The sequence below is a fragment of the Electrophorus electricus genome, chromosome 6 (assembly GCF_013358815.1).
Source record: "Electrophorus electricus isolate fEleEle1 chromosome 6, fEleEle1.pri, whole genome shotgun sequence".
Classification (NCBI taxonomy): Eukaryota; Metazoa; Chordata; class Actinopteri; order Gymnotiformes; family Gymnotidae; genus Electrophorus; species Electrophorus electricus.
The window spans coordinates 17,456,977-17,473,470 of NC_049540.1; the positions used below are offsets into that span (position 1 = coordinate 17,456,977).

Consider the following 16,494-nt stretch of genomic DNA (forward strand, 5'->3'; position numbering starts at 1 on the left):
TGTTGGCCACATAATTGTTTTTACTAGGATACATCAGGCAAAAACTGAGTCTAGATTGGTCTATAAATATCACAAAAAACTGAAATTCTCCATGGTCTCAGGAACTCTTACAGTGCAATATGAGCTGTGTGGGTTTTCTACATGACAGAAACATTCATCTTTGAGAGAAATTTCAACATACCCTACTACAATTATTCACTTCGACAGGGCCATTTGGAACATGCACCTTCTGAACCCCAGCTCAGTTCTGTTACTGTCTGAAAATGTCAGCAGGTGTCAAAAAGATGGAACTGACTGTGGCAGGGCCCCAGGAAAGAGGACACACCAGGAGAGATTGTGTATCTACATACCCTAGAGAGAATGAAGGAAAGCCCCAGGGAATGTGACCTTTAATAACAACAGACACGTGTAGCAACCTTGACAGGTGAGTCCAATATACTTGACTTACTATGACCAACTGACCGTTAAAGAAGCTGACATCATCAGCTGGAAAGTGGCTGACTGTGATACCTGGAGACAGACAATGTTACAATTAGTCTGCTGTTTGGGGTAGGCTTCTGCCTAGTGCACATGAATACCATTGATTGTTAAACATATAGGTGACTGCTCATTATATTAATTAGGCAAGACACAATTATTCCCTCCATTTCATAATCTGTCTTTGGATGTCATTAACATTCTCTCTGCATTTATTGCAATATACAGTAAATGTCCTCTGATACAGTACAAGAACAACACATGAAACCAAGAACTGAAAATAGGTAGACAGTTGTAATGTCCTCGACTGAAGAATATTTTGCTTAGGATCTTTCTGACAAAAAATATCTCTTCACGTAATAACTGTGCTTATTCGCTGTGACAAATCCTGACACATCCAAGTGTCAATTCTTTTTCCTGCAGCAGACCGTCTAACACTTTCTCTCTGAAAAGAGCGAACAAAAGAATTTTAATGACGGCAAGTTGAATAGCTCACCACTGAGCTTAGCTTCAAGTGCCTTAGGCAAATAAGAATGCCGCGGTCATTGTGTGCTGCATGGTGACAAGAAGTGGTCTAAGTCACCAATTAGATGCACTCGACTCATTTCAACAAGGTAATATTGCACAGAGTTGGCTGTTGCATTGAACGCCCTGAAAGATGTAGCCTTTCTTCTACTGAATGTTTCTTACTTTAGATGTAACATGTTTAGATGAGTCATGTTTAGATGTGTCATGTTTAGATATGTCATGTTGACATGTGTCAAGGTTAGATGTCTCTGTGTCAAGGTTAGATGTCTCTGTGGCATGGCCCTGATGGAAAGGACACTTTTGTGCAGAGGGACACTTGGACAGTGTCACGCACAGGGGCACTCCCTGGAAGTGAAGGCAGTATGACGAAGACCTTCAACCTCCGAAGGAGATGATGGTGTGACGGAGACCGTCACTTCGGAAGGTTAAATGGGTGCTCTGGCTGCTAACTCAGAGAGCTGGCTCTTTGGTCCAGTGGTCAGAGTTCACGTTTATCTCCTGTCAGACCTGAGTTTGAGCTCAAGAGCTCACACGTGTTTAGATGTCTCTTGTTTACATGTATCATATTTAGATGTATTATGCTTAAATGTTTCAGATATTTACAGCTTAGATGTCTTAGATATTTACAGCAAGCCTCCTCCACATATAATTAAACACACACAGATATGCAGGAAAATATAGGCTTGCTATATATTGGTATTTTTCAGAATAAAATAGCCAATACAATCAGGTTGACCAAAACAACAAAAAGCACTGGTGCTTGCTGGTATGCAATCAGAGGATGTCTGACATTTAGGCCGACATTCATTTTCTTTTGACATTCAAAATTATCATAAACATTGGAACAGTGGTACAGATATGGACTAAGTTGTGCATTTAACTGAGATGCTGATTGAGAGCTATTGCCATTCATACTTGACAGCCTGCTGCTCATGTTGTGCTATAGGTTGTCTGTGCTACCAAGTGCTATTCTGTGCTTAGTCCTGGGGAGGAGTATGGCCTCACAAGACCATGATCCATCCCTCTTTCATTTTTTGGATATTTCATGTTTAGAAATGTCATGATTAGATATGGCATGTTTAGATGTGTCATATTTAGATATTTCATGCTTTGATGTGTCATGTTTAGATATTTCATGTTTAAATGTGTCATGTTTACATATGTCATGTTTACATATGTCATGTCATGGGTTTTCTGACATCACCTTCATCTCAGCATTACCTTCATATGAATTTAACTCACCTCAACACAGTGAAATTCTAATCAATGTTATCTGCTGAAGTATCAAGCATAGTTGTCTCAAGCAAATGTTTTCCCCTCAGGAAGCATCTAGCAAAGCCTAAAAAAAAAGGGATCAGTGTCATAAGTGTGTTGAAACACATGATACTAGCATCCATGGGTACCATTTGATGAAAGAACAACTTTATTTAATAATTGATATCCAAACATGTACCATCAAGCCCGATAACAATCAAAATGTGAAAATTAGAACTAGTCTGTAAATTAACGTTCAGTACAAGCAATGATTTTTTAAATTAAAAAACTTAATTTTGTAATCATATCAGATAAAATCTGTAAAATAATTTCTAAAAAAAAAAAAAAAGCCTTTTATGGTGCCTATTTTTCTCTCTGCAATTGTCATTAGAATACAACTAATTTGTGTACTAGAAGCAGCAACACAATGAGCAGACTGAACATTAATGAACCCACTAGCCATCCTCCACAGTAACTTGAACTGTACCTTGAATTTCATATAAGTTGTTATTTTTACTCTCACTAAAACACTTCTGTGTCTTATAGATAAAAATCACGTTAAAGCTCATTATAGTATGCGCTGGTCTACATATCTCTCGAAACTAACAACAGATGGATTTCACCATTTCTGGACTTGTCAAATTATTATTCATGACCATCCCGTGAAATCTAACAGCTACTGATGATGATGCTCACATATTCAAAACAATGAGTTGAATAGCGCATTTATGATTCGACGACTTTCACTGTGTTGTGCTCAGCACCTGCAATCCTTTCTTACAGATCCCACGAGCCCCGCACGCACTAAACATATGTTTATTCAGCACTACTTTTGCACCACTCTGTTCTCACAGTTCAGCTCCCCCCGCTGTACGGTAACAGCAGCATCGGCTGTGCAACTACCATTTTTACGTTTCGCTTGTCAACATTCACAGGTTTTGCTTGTCACCGGTGATGTCAGATTACATCGTGGACATACAAGTCTGAACCCAAAGGGGACGGAATGTATAGTAAAACACTGATAGAAGCCCTGCTCACAGTCATTTCACTCGGAAAGACAAAAAAGTGATGCACCGTAAACATGTCTTTATAACAAGACAGTAAATATATACTACTGTCTATAGCACAGTGTGCTCTTGTTTTAGACAATAGCGTTTGGTTCCAGTGAGATGACTAGTGCCAGGAGTGAATGTAACTGGCAGATGCGGATTTAAATACAGCAGCCAGACGCGCGCATTCACACACTCGTTTGGTTTTGAGAATTTCCCGGTAATGTGGTCAAATATCTGTTATATGCACTTAACTAATAATGTAACTACAATGTATAAATACATATTTATTTTCAGCTTTAAACAATTCAATTTAGCTTTTTATAGTACATTATCTTGCTAGGTCCTTTCTGTTGGTCCTACCAAGATAGGTAACCAATATTTTACAATCGTCCTACACAGTCAGGACATCCTGAAAATTCACAAACACGCACACACAAACTACATGTTGGTTTTTGTGACTTTTCAGGACATGAGGAAATACATATGTCAAATACAACTCACCACAAAGGAACAGAAACAATGTTTGCTATTTGGGAACGTAATAATCAGTTACTGGGGAAATGATTACAGCCGCTTCCCACAATTAACTCGCTGTTGCACCGGATATTACACATCCAATCGCTTATATACGGTTTACATTTCCATAGTTTTATGTATCCGAATTACTTTAGATAAAATAAACAAGGAGGCAACGAGTCTTATGATTAATAAGTGAGACAAATTATGTAACTGATTCTTTAATGCAATAGTTATCGTACCTAATTCAAAGACAGTGGAAGACTTTAAGATATATGCGCTCCCAAAAGAAATATCAAACAAATCCATTCTTACTAAATGTATCTGTAAAATAAAATGGTAGCCTCACACTTACTCGTTTAGTGGTCGATCGTAATCTGGTTTTATATCGTGCTATTTCTTCAAAGTCTGCTAAAGAAGTTCTGCTGCTAAACCGAAGTCAGTCGTGCCAGATGCGTTAAACAACGACTTGATTTGCACCTCAGCTCTGCGCGAACGCTGGTGCTGCTTGGTCACTCGTATCACTAAAAATGTCGTAGGTTAGCGCCGCTTCTACGGTAGGAAGTCAGTGATGATCACCTTTATTCAAAAAGGTCATGAACGAAATAATCTGTTAAAAGATGGTGCTGAAGTATTAGCTGTCCGACAGACACCCGTCCTTCGTTCATCAAACGTTATGAGGTTGCCTACATAATGTGTGAGCGTGAAGTGAAGAAAGGACACGAGTGGGTGAGAGAACATTCAACGCTGAATCTTTGAAAACTCCTTCACCGAGTGCAGAATTGTTAGCAAAATATATAAACCTCCCACGTAATGATAGCTGGTTGACAAAGATGAAATGGGCCCGTTGGATCAAAACTGTAAAAAAATCAAATAAATAAAATAGAAAAATAAATAAATAAATAACTGAATCATTTAAGGTCATTGTTCAGGAAAGGTTTGCTTGAATAGGACTAACCTGAGATGTGAGTAGTGGAGGCCTGTTACAAAGAGGTTATATTTTTGAAGCATCAGGCCCCCCCATCTAATTTATGATGCCCAGCTTCACTCACACACACACACACACACACACACACACACACACACACACACACACACATTGTAGATGCAGAGTTATACATATTCATATTCAGTGAGAGTCAAAATATCCTGACCATAGCATTCATGACTAAGTCACTCTCTGCAGCACTTCACTGCTCCTATTTCATACATCCACATAAGCACCATGTCACAGCACTTCAGATTTTTTAAGGAACTCCTCTGTGATCAAAATGTTTCAGAAAATGGCATTTAGTTCAGACAGCTTTCTGAAAGACGCATTAATTGGACGCATTAATATGTCATAACATATAAAGATCTTGATGGCGCTGTTCCTCAGCACATCACCAATTTATCACATGACCTCACCCCTGCCTGTACACGCAAGACTTATATAGCTCATCTACTGTTAAAGTTAAACTCAAAATCAAATTTATTTATATAGTGTTTTTTACAACACACGTTGTCACAAAGGAGCTTTATGAATGTGTGGGTCCAAATCCCTAATAACAAGTCAGAGGTGACAGTGGTAAGGAAAACCCCCCTGGCAGAATTAAGGAAGAAACCTTGGAAAGACAAAGACTCAAGGAAGGACCATCCTCCATTGGGCAGCCCAGCTAGTAACCAGTCCATGATTTGTTATGTTGTGTTCAGTCCAAGTAGTTGAGTATAGATGTGGAAGCCTCAGTTACTGCAGTGGGCCTAGGGTGGGCACACTGTTCCTGGCACATGGCCGTATTTCATCTACTGGCAGCATCAGTTCATTTACAGGCAGGACTGCGACATGTTTTAGATGCGTTGTCACTGAAGAACAGGTCTAGACAAGTGTTGGCATCATTTCCACAGTAATATGCCAATAAAACAGAAAGATGTAGGTTAGATTTGTAAAGATGAACAACCCATGAATGCAGCATGTAGTACAGCAGGTTCATCTGTAGCAACATGAGTAAAAGGAAGTGCCGAAGACTGACCACCATCCTGGGGGCTCTCTAAGACACTGTATTCCACCCCCCCTCAGGTTTCATTGTCACAAATATGAGTGAAAGCACAAAGTGGCAAGATGACAGTGTCAACATCTCAGATTATCAGAAAACGCTACAATCAGGGACCCCAGGCTCTGCACCTTTATATACAGGAGGATAACCAAGCACTTGAGTAAATAAATAAGTCTTTAGCCTAGATTTAAAAATTGCAAGTGTGTCTTGAGTTTTTAATAGGAGAGAGCTCTACCTCTGGCTGTAATCTTAACTAAATCTAGGAACCAAGAGAAACCCTATATTTTGAGAGTAATTAGGTATTTATAGTATACAATGTAGGTAATGTAGTATATAATATATAGTATATAGTATATACTGTAGGTAATTATAGTATAGAATGTATACAAAGTGGATTATAGTATACAATAAGATCATTCAGATACTGTGGGGCTGGAATATTTAGTGCATTAAAACATGGACCAATTTCTCTGCATCTGATGAGGAAAGTATATGTCTCAGTTTAGCAATATTACGCAAATTTAAAAAAAAGGCAATTTTAGTAACATTACATATGTGTCACTTTAGAGATTAGAGCCAATAGTAACACCTATGTTCTTCTTACAGCAGTTTTGGGTGTTACTGAAAAGCCATCAAGATTTAGTAGAATATTAAACAATTTGCCCCTAGCATCTTTGAGTCCAAGCAATAGCACCTCAGTCTTACCAGCATTTAGAAGGTTAGATGCTATGCAATTTTTTTTATTTCCTTTATACAGTGCTCAATTTTGTTAATTGTATTGTACTATCAGTGCTCCAGATAAGGCTCTTGTTCCTAGTGCCAGGTTGTACAGTGTGATGGCCCCAAAACTCTGGATCTAACTTCCCCAACTCACTTTTCCTAGTTTCATCCATCTATTAGTGTCTTACTCAGCCAGTGTATTTACAGAATTCACTTATGAATTTGTTCTGTGCCTTCTGTAAAGCAAAATTAGCTATACATCCAAAGATTAAGATGAGAATTGCTCCACACAGACAACCTATTTAGCACATTATTATAATTTGTCAAACAATTCTTGCACTGGTTCCTTAATGAGAATGAGACACTCACTGTCATTTAGATTGCACTCTGCTACAAAATATATCAGATTTATGCACTTTTTCAGAATTTAGTGATCACTTGACTTTTTTCCATATTGCTTTTTTTGCTTGCTTCTAACAATATGCTCAAAATGGTAATTTATGAATCTCTCAACATTAGTTTGAGACAAGAAACTAATGCAGTCTATGCATGCTGCCCACTTGTGGCGGCAAGGACGTATTTCCGCAAATGCCTCTGAAAGTAACGAAGTGTTTGGAGAGTGTGAACCTTTCAGTCAGATTGTTGTACTTCTGTAAAACTAGACTGAAAAAAGACACATGGGATCATTTTTATTTTTCAGAAGAAAGCCATTAAAAAGTACTGCCTATATAATAACAGAATCATGATAAAGAGGTGTAAAATGATATACAAGTATATAAAAGAACGTAAAACTACACAGAAATACAACTCTAACAAAGATTAAACATTACAACAGAACATTTTAAAAGATAACATTACGTTTTCGTTAAACTGTACATTCAAATCCACATTTTCTTGATGTACCCTAAACATACGGTCAATTTCTGCTTAATTATTTAATCAACTATGAACTACACATAAAATGAATATTTGAATTTTTAAATATAGTACAAAACTACGAAACATTTAAATACATACAAAATATAATAAATAACATTTGAGTGGAACAAAAAAACATTTATAATCCTCTGGGACGGAATCTCCTGATTTACTGATGAATATCTTCTTCAGACAGAGCCTCCTCTAGTGTCTCAATATGGACCAAGGGAATTTTTGCCACTTCAAAAAAGACCCTGCAAAACACACAAAAAGACAAACCGGAGAATCAGACGGAACAGCAGTCGCACGTGTGTGATTTTAGTACAGCGCATCTGCTTTACCCACTTATGAGAATACTTGTTTTCCACAGCTTTGAGCTGCTCGTCCGACGGGCTGGCCAGCATCGCGTAGAGTTTCCTCACCAGAGAAGCCAGGTCCCTCAAGGCGTAGCCACTGTGGCGCTGAAGTGCCCCTGTCTGCGGCGAGAGAAAACGCCTCATTACCGACAGCTGCGGCGCACCGACGGGCACGCGCCAGACACCGCGCGTTCGCGTGCGCTTCCTCACCCATCCTCCCAGGCCTTTGGTGACGAGAGCGAGGAGCAGACAGGCGGAAGCCAGGCGCGAGGCCCTCTCCGCCACCAGCTCCAGCTCCAGCAAGCTCAGCTCGCACACGTAGCGCGCGAGCGTTAGCGTCTCCATACTCGCACGAGCCACCTGTGGCGGGGCCCGGCCCAAGTAAAACGGAAAAATGCAATCAGAGAGGGACGCAAGCCCAAGTTAGCCAGAGTCAGGCACACTCGGAATTTAGCTTATATATGAGCTCCAGACATTCCCCGCCGGGTTCTGTAGTCTTGGCTCATTTCAGAAGTTTGTCAAGGGTCATTTATTATTTTAGTCCTAAGCAATTCTTTGGTACAGCAGTTTTTTACAGCCATTATCCTACAGCATAATAAAGTGCACAATGAAGCATTTAGCTGCACCTGAATGGATATGATTAACCCCCCAATTAACTTAAAAGCCCGGCTCCAGAATAACAGCAAATGGACGAGCTAGACCAAAAACAACAACAAACAAGATACACTCATGGCAACTGCCATGATATAGTCTAAAATAAGGAATTTTGATTTTAAAAAGCTTCAGTGTTTTTCTATGCATTTATTTGAATAAAATAACTATTAAATTAGAGAAGGTGGCTTGCACTGGATTGGGTATTTCTAAATCTATTTTACAGATTGGCTAATTAGGTTTGGGCCACTGGGCTGCTTTCTAAGCTAAATTCTAAGAGTTCACTACAAAAGCAGACTTACAAAGGTTACAGAGGCAGAAGACATACAGACTGACCATGTAAACTATAGATGGAAGTAAATACAAATAAATGAAAAATCAAAAAGTAGTATAAAAAAACCAAAAAAACCCACAACTTACCCTTGCATACCGCCTGAGAAATCTATAAGGAACAGGGATGTTTATATCGAACTTAAGTCCTTGTAATATGTTTCTTTCCATGGCAATGAATTCCTGCCTTTTGTAGGCATCATCGCAAATGTAGAGGAAGTCATCAAGACTGGGAGGGCACTGCTCCTATTCCAAGATTGAAGTATTTTACGGAAAAGTACAGTCAACCATTTGTTCTGATTGAGGGTGTAAAGGGCCACTTCATAAAATGCAAACATTGCTCATTATGCATGTCATTAATATTAGCTAAAGGAGGTCATCTCACTGATGCTTACTTTCATTATAGACATGCTAGCGACTGTAGGTGAAGTACAACCATCATGTACACTGTACAGCTATACCACACATTTATATCATCAACACTAGTCAGTTAACCACTAAGTACTTTTAAGTTATATTTATGAATATGAGCTTATGGGAGCCATGCATGAAACAAACAGTGCTCAGCTAACTCTCTCCTTTTGCTATTGCTCTAGGCAAATTGCAATGTAAAGATCATCTCAAACGAGAGAGAGTGTGTTCAGTGTGATACTTGCGCTAGCAGTGAATGATAACCTTTTTTATGATGCTTTTGGGAAAGACTCTCTTTATGTACTTACTTCAAATTTGGCAGCAATGAGCATTGCTGTGGAACCAATCAGCTGCAGGGACTCCCTCATTGCCACAGTGACAGAGAGGTAGTGGTCTATGAGCTTCACTGCCAGATACAGTGTCTCATGATTCAGCTCAAAGTTCTCCTGTACAGAGAAGCCAGAGAGACAGGCAAAGCAGAAACTTGTCAAGGTTCCCAAGTGAAGGAAATGTCGCTAAACGGCAAAGCACAACACAGCAACTGGGAGGCATACCTGGACCTCCACCATCCAGTCGACGAGGATGCCCCGCATGTCTTCGTTCAGGTCTGGCTGAGTGTGCATGTAATCTGTCAAAACAAATTTCTCCTGGAAAGAAGCAAATGAACAAATGAACAAATGCACACAAACATTTATACCAAGGGCATCCATTTTCAAAAGAAGATTATATATTATCATGAATATTTTTAATGAACAAACATATCAGAAGGAGCTGAAAATTGGGGCCAAACACAACATACTAACAAACATAAATGCATCCAAACAAAAACAGCAAAAAATAATTTTAAATAAATCAAATGCTACCTCTCTATGCTTGAGGTAGTCAAAAATATCTTTGGCATACTCCGGACTCATCAAGTAGTCACCAGCCTGATCTTTATCAATGTCAAAAGCTTCTGCTATCTGAGGAGGATAAGCAACAAGAAAGGAACACCATTAAAGACTTGGACATAGATAAGAGATACCTGCAGTTAGATACCTGTAGTAAAATACCTGGAGTAGTATATTCAGGACGAGTTAGATATGACTGTAACAGGATGGCATTGAAATATTTGGTGCTTGATCTTTGTTGATGTATGATTACATAGCTGTAACACACATGACTCATTGTATTCCCTCTCTTTGACATAATGTGGCAATAGGTTGGGAGCAATTATTTATACTTAATTTTCCACATGAAATTATTGTGAACTGTTGTCAAGACAGGCCCCAGTGCCACATGGATGTTCACCAATGTCTTCATACACGTTCAATGTGTTACTTTTAAAAGAACAGGGCCCTACTACCATGGAAATTAAATCGCCATGCAGATATATTAGATTAGCAGGAGGGTCATTAAGCTAACACATAATTAGGTTTGACCAAACTTGTTAATATGCATCAATGCCAACAGTGATTAGATGGGTCTGTTAGATGCCTCAAGCAGCAAAATGGATCTCTCCGTGACTAAGGGAACACATTTGGCAAGAGTCCAATTTTAGGTAGCATTCACAATCCCTGAGGGAACTCTCCCGTGTAAATTTACTTCCCCTCTTTTTTCCTATTTTTCCTCAGTTTGTCAACTGATTATAATTTAAGCTTAATTTTAAAAATGTCCTGTTGGATGAGTTTTCTAAATAAATGTTTGTGACCAAAAATTTCTTACAATTTAAGCACATTTTTGCAGAGACAGTGAACACTATCCTTTTTAATGCACGATGACATACCTCTTTTGTTCATGAACATGTTTTTATGATCTTTAATGCAGACATTTATCTCAGATGTCAATGGGATGCATGCATTTTTATGAAGGTGCAACCCCAAATTCCATATAAATGCATCTCTTATTAAAAATGCCAAAACTGATGGTAAAATGACTGATGATACAAGGACTCACTCTGACATATATGATAAACAGTTCCTCAAGTCTGACCTTTTGCTCTTGACCATCAGATTCCAGACGTTGCGGGACCGGGGACTGCTCCTCAGGATGTGCTTCGCTGGAATCTGCTAATAAAGCCTTCTCCACTGGACCTTCAGCCTCACTGCAGTGCTTCTCATGTGGGACACTTTTTGACCTGGAGTGAAAACTGTTTAAGCAATTTTTGAAAGAAAATACAGAGCTGCCTGTTCTTGTGCCAATGTCAAGATAACAATGGTTTTTGAGAGCAATGGTCTGAAGGTTAGCAATCATTACCCTTTAAGACAGACTGTAGTCTTAACCATTTTGCTTGTTGGTGCCCTTTTGCCCTGCTTGCCATTCTTTGCTGGGTCACCATTCTGGGATTTGTTGGTCTGTTTGGAAAAGGACAATGCTTATCTTCCATTCTATTTTAAATTATTTCCAAGAGAAATACTGTCTGATATGTAAAAAACAAAGACCCTCTGCATAAGTGAAAGTGTAAATTATATCAAATCACACCAAGCAAGCTTTATTTTTTATTTAAATATATAGCAATCCTTTTGCTTACATTTGTAAGATCAGTAAAAGCAGATCTTTTCTTGGGTCCACCCTGAGGGGAGGATGAGGTTCTTTTGACCTGATAAACATAATGTTGCAACAAAGGAAAACAAATAAACCATCATACGTTGTTTGTGTTGCTGTTTACCAACGCCGTACGGTTCACAATTAATCTGAAGAGTAATATATGCAAAAATAATTATTAGCTATATAACCTACTGATACAAATAAATCTTAAATGCGACATGAAATCTGCTAGATTGACAGGTAGATAGCTAACGTAAATCAACACAAAACGTCAGTGTTCTCACCTGCTTGTCAAGACCATTCACTTTACCCTTAGGTTTAGAGACCGTGCAGTGTTTACCCCGCTTGAACGGCATGGTTTATTACAATCTGGCTGTAAAAACACCTCTCCTGCCGTCTTGGTGAAGTTTAAGATAACTCGATAGCGAGCTAATATGCAATGTAGTAGTAAAATCAAGAGCAACACATTTAACACTGCATGTTTGCGCTGTCTGGTTAGCAGTTCATGTAAATTAATCCCAGTTAAAGATGAATAAAGGTAAACGCGCTCTCTGATCGCCTACAGATTTTCGTATTCAACAACGACTTCACTCACGATTTACGATTTTAAAGACATAAATCGCACATAATTTTTGCGCTTTCGTTTTAAAGTTATCGATCTATTTTTAAATTTTAAAAAATTTGAAATCGCAGTATCTGTAAAGGTGCATCCTTATTGGACCTTTATCAATATACGTCAACCACATCAGCCAGAAGTCCGTTTAAAACTATCAGCCAATCGCCTTCGCGTATATTTTTTTATTAGCCAATCAGGGAACAGAAATGAGCCCGTTGGAATTTCTTCTTTGTTTTTCTATTTACCAGTATGGTAAGATTGGCGTGACGTAACACGCGTATCGCCACCTACTGTGGTGGATACTAGCACAACAGACTACTACAGGAGTCAGTAAGTAAACACAAGTCACACGCCTTTATGAATACACCTTATTGGTCATTCAGGCTGTTCAACCTTTTTAATTTATTTCCTCTGTCCTCTTTTATACTATACCATATTTTTCTTTATATTTTCACTTTTACCCTTAAATCACGGCTCTCCTTTTAAAACTTGTGTTAATGTTCTCTTATTAAACATTAACACTGTTACTTGATATTAATATTTAACTACCGACCCAAAACACAATACAGCTCTTCATTTTGACAGCACGCTTTCATCTCGGCTTTCTGGGTTTTTTTTTTTATCGTTCTATCTAATCCTATCATTTCTGTTATGATTCCATCCATACTTAAAAGGATTTTGTTCCTTTATGAACTTTAAAACCATATACATTAAATTTGGCGTGAATGTTCAGTGGATACGATTCTACAACTTGAGGAGAAAATGTTGTTTTGGATAACGTAGTTATGACACTGATCCACTAGATGGCAGTAAATCATAGTAGTGGTGTAACTATACTTACTATACTTACTACTCTCCCTCATCCCAAAGGCGTCTGATACGTTGGTGTCAGAAAGACCATTGAAGTGTTGGAGATTTTAGATAAACTGAATCTATACCTGTTTATTAAAACATTTATCTGTTTATTTAAATGGGTTTTTTTGCTTTTCAAATGAATAGGAATAATAAATCATTATAATTCTTATATTTTTCTAGAATTAATTCATGTAAAATTGTTAGCATGCACTGTGTGCACAATGATTAGGCAAGAAAGTATTTTGACAATATCATAATTTGTATGCATGTTTTACAACTCCAAGCTGTATAACTTGAATGCTTATTGGATTTAAGCATATCGGGTGATGTGTATTTGTGTAATGAGGAAGGGTGTGGCTGAAGGAGATCAACACCCTATATCAAGGTGTGCATAAGTATTAGGCAGCTTCTTTGCCTCAGGTAAAATTGGCCAAAAAAGAAGTGTTTTAACTGACTCTGAAAAGTCAAAAATTGTAAAAAGTCTTTCAGAGGGATGTGGCACTCTGTAAATTGCTAAGATATTGGTGCATGATCACAGAACCATCAAACATTTTATTGCAAATAGTCAGCGCGTTGAGAAGAAAAGATGCAAATTAAATGCCGAAGATTTGCGAAGAATCAAACGTGAAGTGACCAGGAACCTGTTATCTTCCAATACTGTCATATTCCAGAAATGCAACCTACCTGGATTGCCCAGAAGTGCAAGGTGTTGAATACTCAGGGACATGGCCAAGGTAAGGTAGGCTGCAACCCAACCACCACTGAACAAGACACATAAGGTGAAACATCAATACGGGGCCAGAAATATCTGAAGACCGATCTTTCAAAGGTTTTGTTAACTGATGAGACAAGCGTGACTCTTGATGGACCAGATGCCTTCGACTGAGATGCCAGCAAAGTGGAGGTGGGATACTGCCATGGGCTGGTATTATTAAAGATTAGCTACTGCCTGTTTTAGAAGACACTTTCTTCAAGCAGTGGTACAGGAAAAAAATTGCATCTTTCAAGATGATCATGATTTTCATGCAGGACAATGCTCCATTGCATGCATCGCGGTAGTCCACTGCGAGGCTAGCCAGTAAAGGCCTTAAGGATGAAAGAATAATGACATGGGGCCCCCTTCCTCACCTGACCTAAACCCTGTTGAGAACTTGTGGGCCCTTCTTAAAACAGAAGACTTACAGTGAAGGAAAGCTGCGCTGTGTGTCTGAGAGGCTGAGATCAATAGATTAAAAATCTGACACTCTGAATGGAAGGCTTATGACTTATTGAAGAGTGGCTATATTGCTCACTTTTTTATTTTGTTTTATTTATTTATATTTTTTATTTATATATATTTTTTTAGAAAAACGTGAAATGTTTATTTTTGCTTTAACAGATGAAAAATGAAACAAGTGAGCTCTGAAAACTTCTGTTTTTCATTTAGTCACATAATTCTGCACACTAATAGTTGCCCAATAATTATGCAGACAGATATTCTCCTAAGAAAGCCATAACTTCATTTAGTTTCTTATATATTCAGATTTGAGGTTTATTAACATTTTTGGACTGAGAGCACTGTAGTTGTTCCATAATAAAATGAATCCTCAAATTGTGAACACAATGTACAAGCTCAGATCAAATGTTTTGTACATCTTTCAAGAGAATCTGGTTTGATTATTTTGTTGTACATTTATTTATATAAGATTTGAAATCCTAGATGAACTCTGGAACTTCTGCAGATGCTTATCCAAAAAGCAAAACTATAATAACAAAAGAATACTGAATTCCTATGGTTTTCCGCCTCATTGTTTTGTCCTTTATCTCTCCATTCCATTTGTTTCCAATTGTTTAATGATGCATTTATGACATTTTAGCTGATTTTTTTTTTTTTTTTTTTTTAAATTATCCAAAGTGATTTACAAAATTGTGACTGAACACAATTTGAGCAATTGAGGTTTAAGGGTCTTGCTCAGGGACCCAGCAGTGGGGTTTTCATTGGCAACCTTCATTAGTAGTCAAGTATCTTAACCACTGAGCTCTCACTGCCCATTTTACACACTCACTCTCTCTCTCTCTCTCTCACTCTACTGCTCTTCAAATTTTGTGGTAGAGAATTTATGGCATGCTTAATGAGTTCCAAAAATAGGGAATTTAAACTCCTTTGATACAGAAGGCGAGAAAAGACCACCCCTCCTGCCATTAAGTGCTATATCTGACCATAGCTGATGTGAGGAAAACTGTGCAGAGTTAACCCACGCATGGCTGCTGGACCAGACAACATTCCTGGCTGTTCTGTCACTGGATTCCCTGCAGTTCATGGTATCAGCGCAACTGTTCAGCAAACGATGCCATTGCCACCACCCTTCTTCTGTCTCTTACTCATCTAGACTAAAAGGACACATGCTGTTCATAAACTTCGGTTCAGTTTTAAGCACTGTAATTCCTCAACATCTGATCGAAAAGCTGAGACTGCTGGGCCTGATCACTTCCCGCTGTAACTGGGGCCTGGACTTCCTGACTGAGGTACCCCAGCCCCCTGGATCAGCCCCAACACACTGAGCACTGGGGGTTCCCCAGGGCTGTGTGCTCAGTCCATGGTTGTTCACACTACAGACCCCTGACTGTGCAGCAATGCACAGCTCAAACCACATCAAGTTTGCATGGTGGAGAACCTAACCTGGATGTTTGACACCAGCTCCATCACCATCTATCAATCTACAGAGGGACTATAGAGAACATTCTGAGTAGCTACCTGTTTTGGAGATTGGACTTGGACTCTGTATTATGGATTTTCATTAATTTAATGGGTTTTGTTTATTTCTTTTTGGGAAAAAAAAAGGAAAGATTTTTAATGGCTGTACATCTATAAAAAGATTTGGACATATTCTAATAAATGTTTGTTTATAATAAAGGACAAAAGTACATTTGTATATTTATATTATCTCTATCAATGTAATGTTACTGAACAAATGAATGTTTGTGAACTGTTCTGTCTGCTTAGATCAACAAGTCTTTGTAACATTTTATTCTTCAAATGGGATTTTGCTTCACGTTTAGGGAGAGAGATTACTTTTTTTTTTTTTTTAACCTTTTAACATTCTCATTGATATGAATGTCGTCATGGTGTTGCTTTTATTTTGTAATACAGCCAGTAACATTTGGATGATGCTGTAAAATTATTATAACTATTATATTACATTCATAAATGTCAAGTGATGAAATAAGCACTAAATAGATTTTGCACATAGTGACTTGGAAAGCTTGAGAAC

General features: G+C 38.2%; 1 protein-coding gene across 1 annotated transcript; it reads right to left on the reverse strand.

Moving 5' to 3' along the window:
* Positions 1-7,264: 7,264 nt before the first annotated feature.
* On the reverse strand, positions 7,265-12,507 carry LOC113582857 (G2/mitotic-specific cyclin-B3-like). Its single transcript, XM_027018875.2, has 11 exons — positions 12,057-12,507; positions 11,756-11,824; positions 11,482-11,579; positions 11,218-11,362; positions 10,110-10,208; positions 9,801-9,893; positions 9,555-9,692; positions 8,926-9,081; positions 8,065-8,214; positions 7,844-7,974; positions 7,265-7,752 (listed from the first exon to the last, which is right to left on the reverse strand). Exons 1-11 carry the CDS (start codon positions 12,126-12,128, stop codon positions 7,668-7,670), a joined length of 1,236 nt encoding a protein of 411 aa, XP_026874676.2. The 5' UTR covers positions 12,129-12,507; the 3' UTR covers positions 7,265-7,667.
* Positions 12,508-16,494: the final 3,987 nt, after the last annotated feature.

Coding starts and splice junctions, on each gene's coding strand:
- LOC113582857 (XM_027018875.2), bottom strand. CDS start 12,128: ATGCCGTTCAAGCGGGGTAAACACTGCACGGTCTCTAAACCTAAGGGT. Junction 11,825..12,056: donor TGAATGGTCTTGACAAGCAG/GTGAGAACACTG, acceptor TATGTTTATCAG/GTCAAAAGAACCTCATCCTC. Junction 9,082..9,554: donor TCATTGCTGCCAAATTTGAA/GTAAGTACATAA, acceptor ATCTTGGAATAG/GAGCAGTGCCCTCCCAGTCT.